General features: G+C 70.9%; 1 protein-coding gene across 1 annotated transcript; it reads left to right on the top strand.

Moving 5' to 3' along the window:
* Tco025E_04055 (uncharacterized protein) lies at positions 1-390 on the top strand (the record flags this gene model as incomplete). Its single annotated transcript, XM_029370968.1, has 1 exon — positions 1-390. A coding segment is annotated over one exon (390 nt), but the record flags the coding sequence as incomplete, so codon positions are not given.
* Positions 391-392: the final 2 nt, after the last annotated feature.

Here is a 392-nt window from a genome sequence, read left to right as displayed (position 1 = left end):
CTGGAGCGAAGGCTGGAGGAGAGCGGCGGGGACAAGGCGGCGCTGGAACGCGAGTCAAAGGAGCGCGCGGACGCCCTGGCTGCGCTGGAGCGCCAGCTGAAGGAGCGCGATGACGCCTTGGCGGAGCTGGAGCGAAGGCTGGAGGAGAGCGGCGGGGACAAGGCGGCGCTGGAACGCGAGTCAAAGGAGCGCGCGGACGCCCTGGCTGCGCTGGAGCGCCAGCTGAAGGAGCGCGATGACGCCTTGGCGGAGCTGGAGCGAAGGCTGGAGGAGAGCGGCGGGGACAAGGCGGCGCTGGAACGCGAGTCAAAGGAGCGCGCGGACGCCCTGGCTGCGCTGGAGCGCCAGCTGAAGGAGCGCGATGACGCCTTGGCGGATCTGGAGCGAAGGCT

This window comes from Trypanosoma conorhini (genome assembly GCF_003719485.1).
Source record: "Trypanosoma conorhini strain 025E chromosome Unknown Tco_14.4_contig_00198, whole genome shotgun sequence".
Classification (NCBI taxonomy): Eukaryota; Euglenozoa; class Kinetoplastea; order Trypanosomatida; family Trypanosomatidae; genus Trypanosoma; species Trypanosoma conorhini.
The sequence above is the reverse complement of the archived record's forward strand: the minus strand, read 5'-3'. Positions and strand labels throughout refer to the sequence as shown.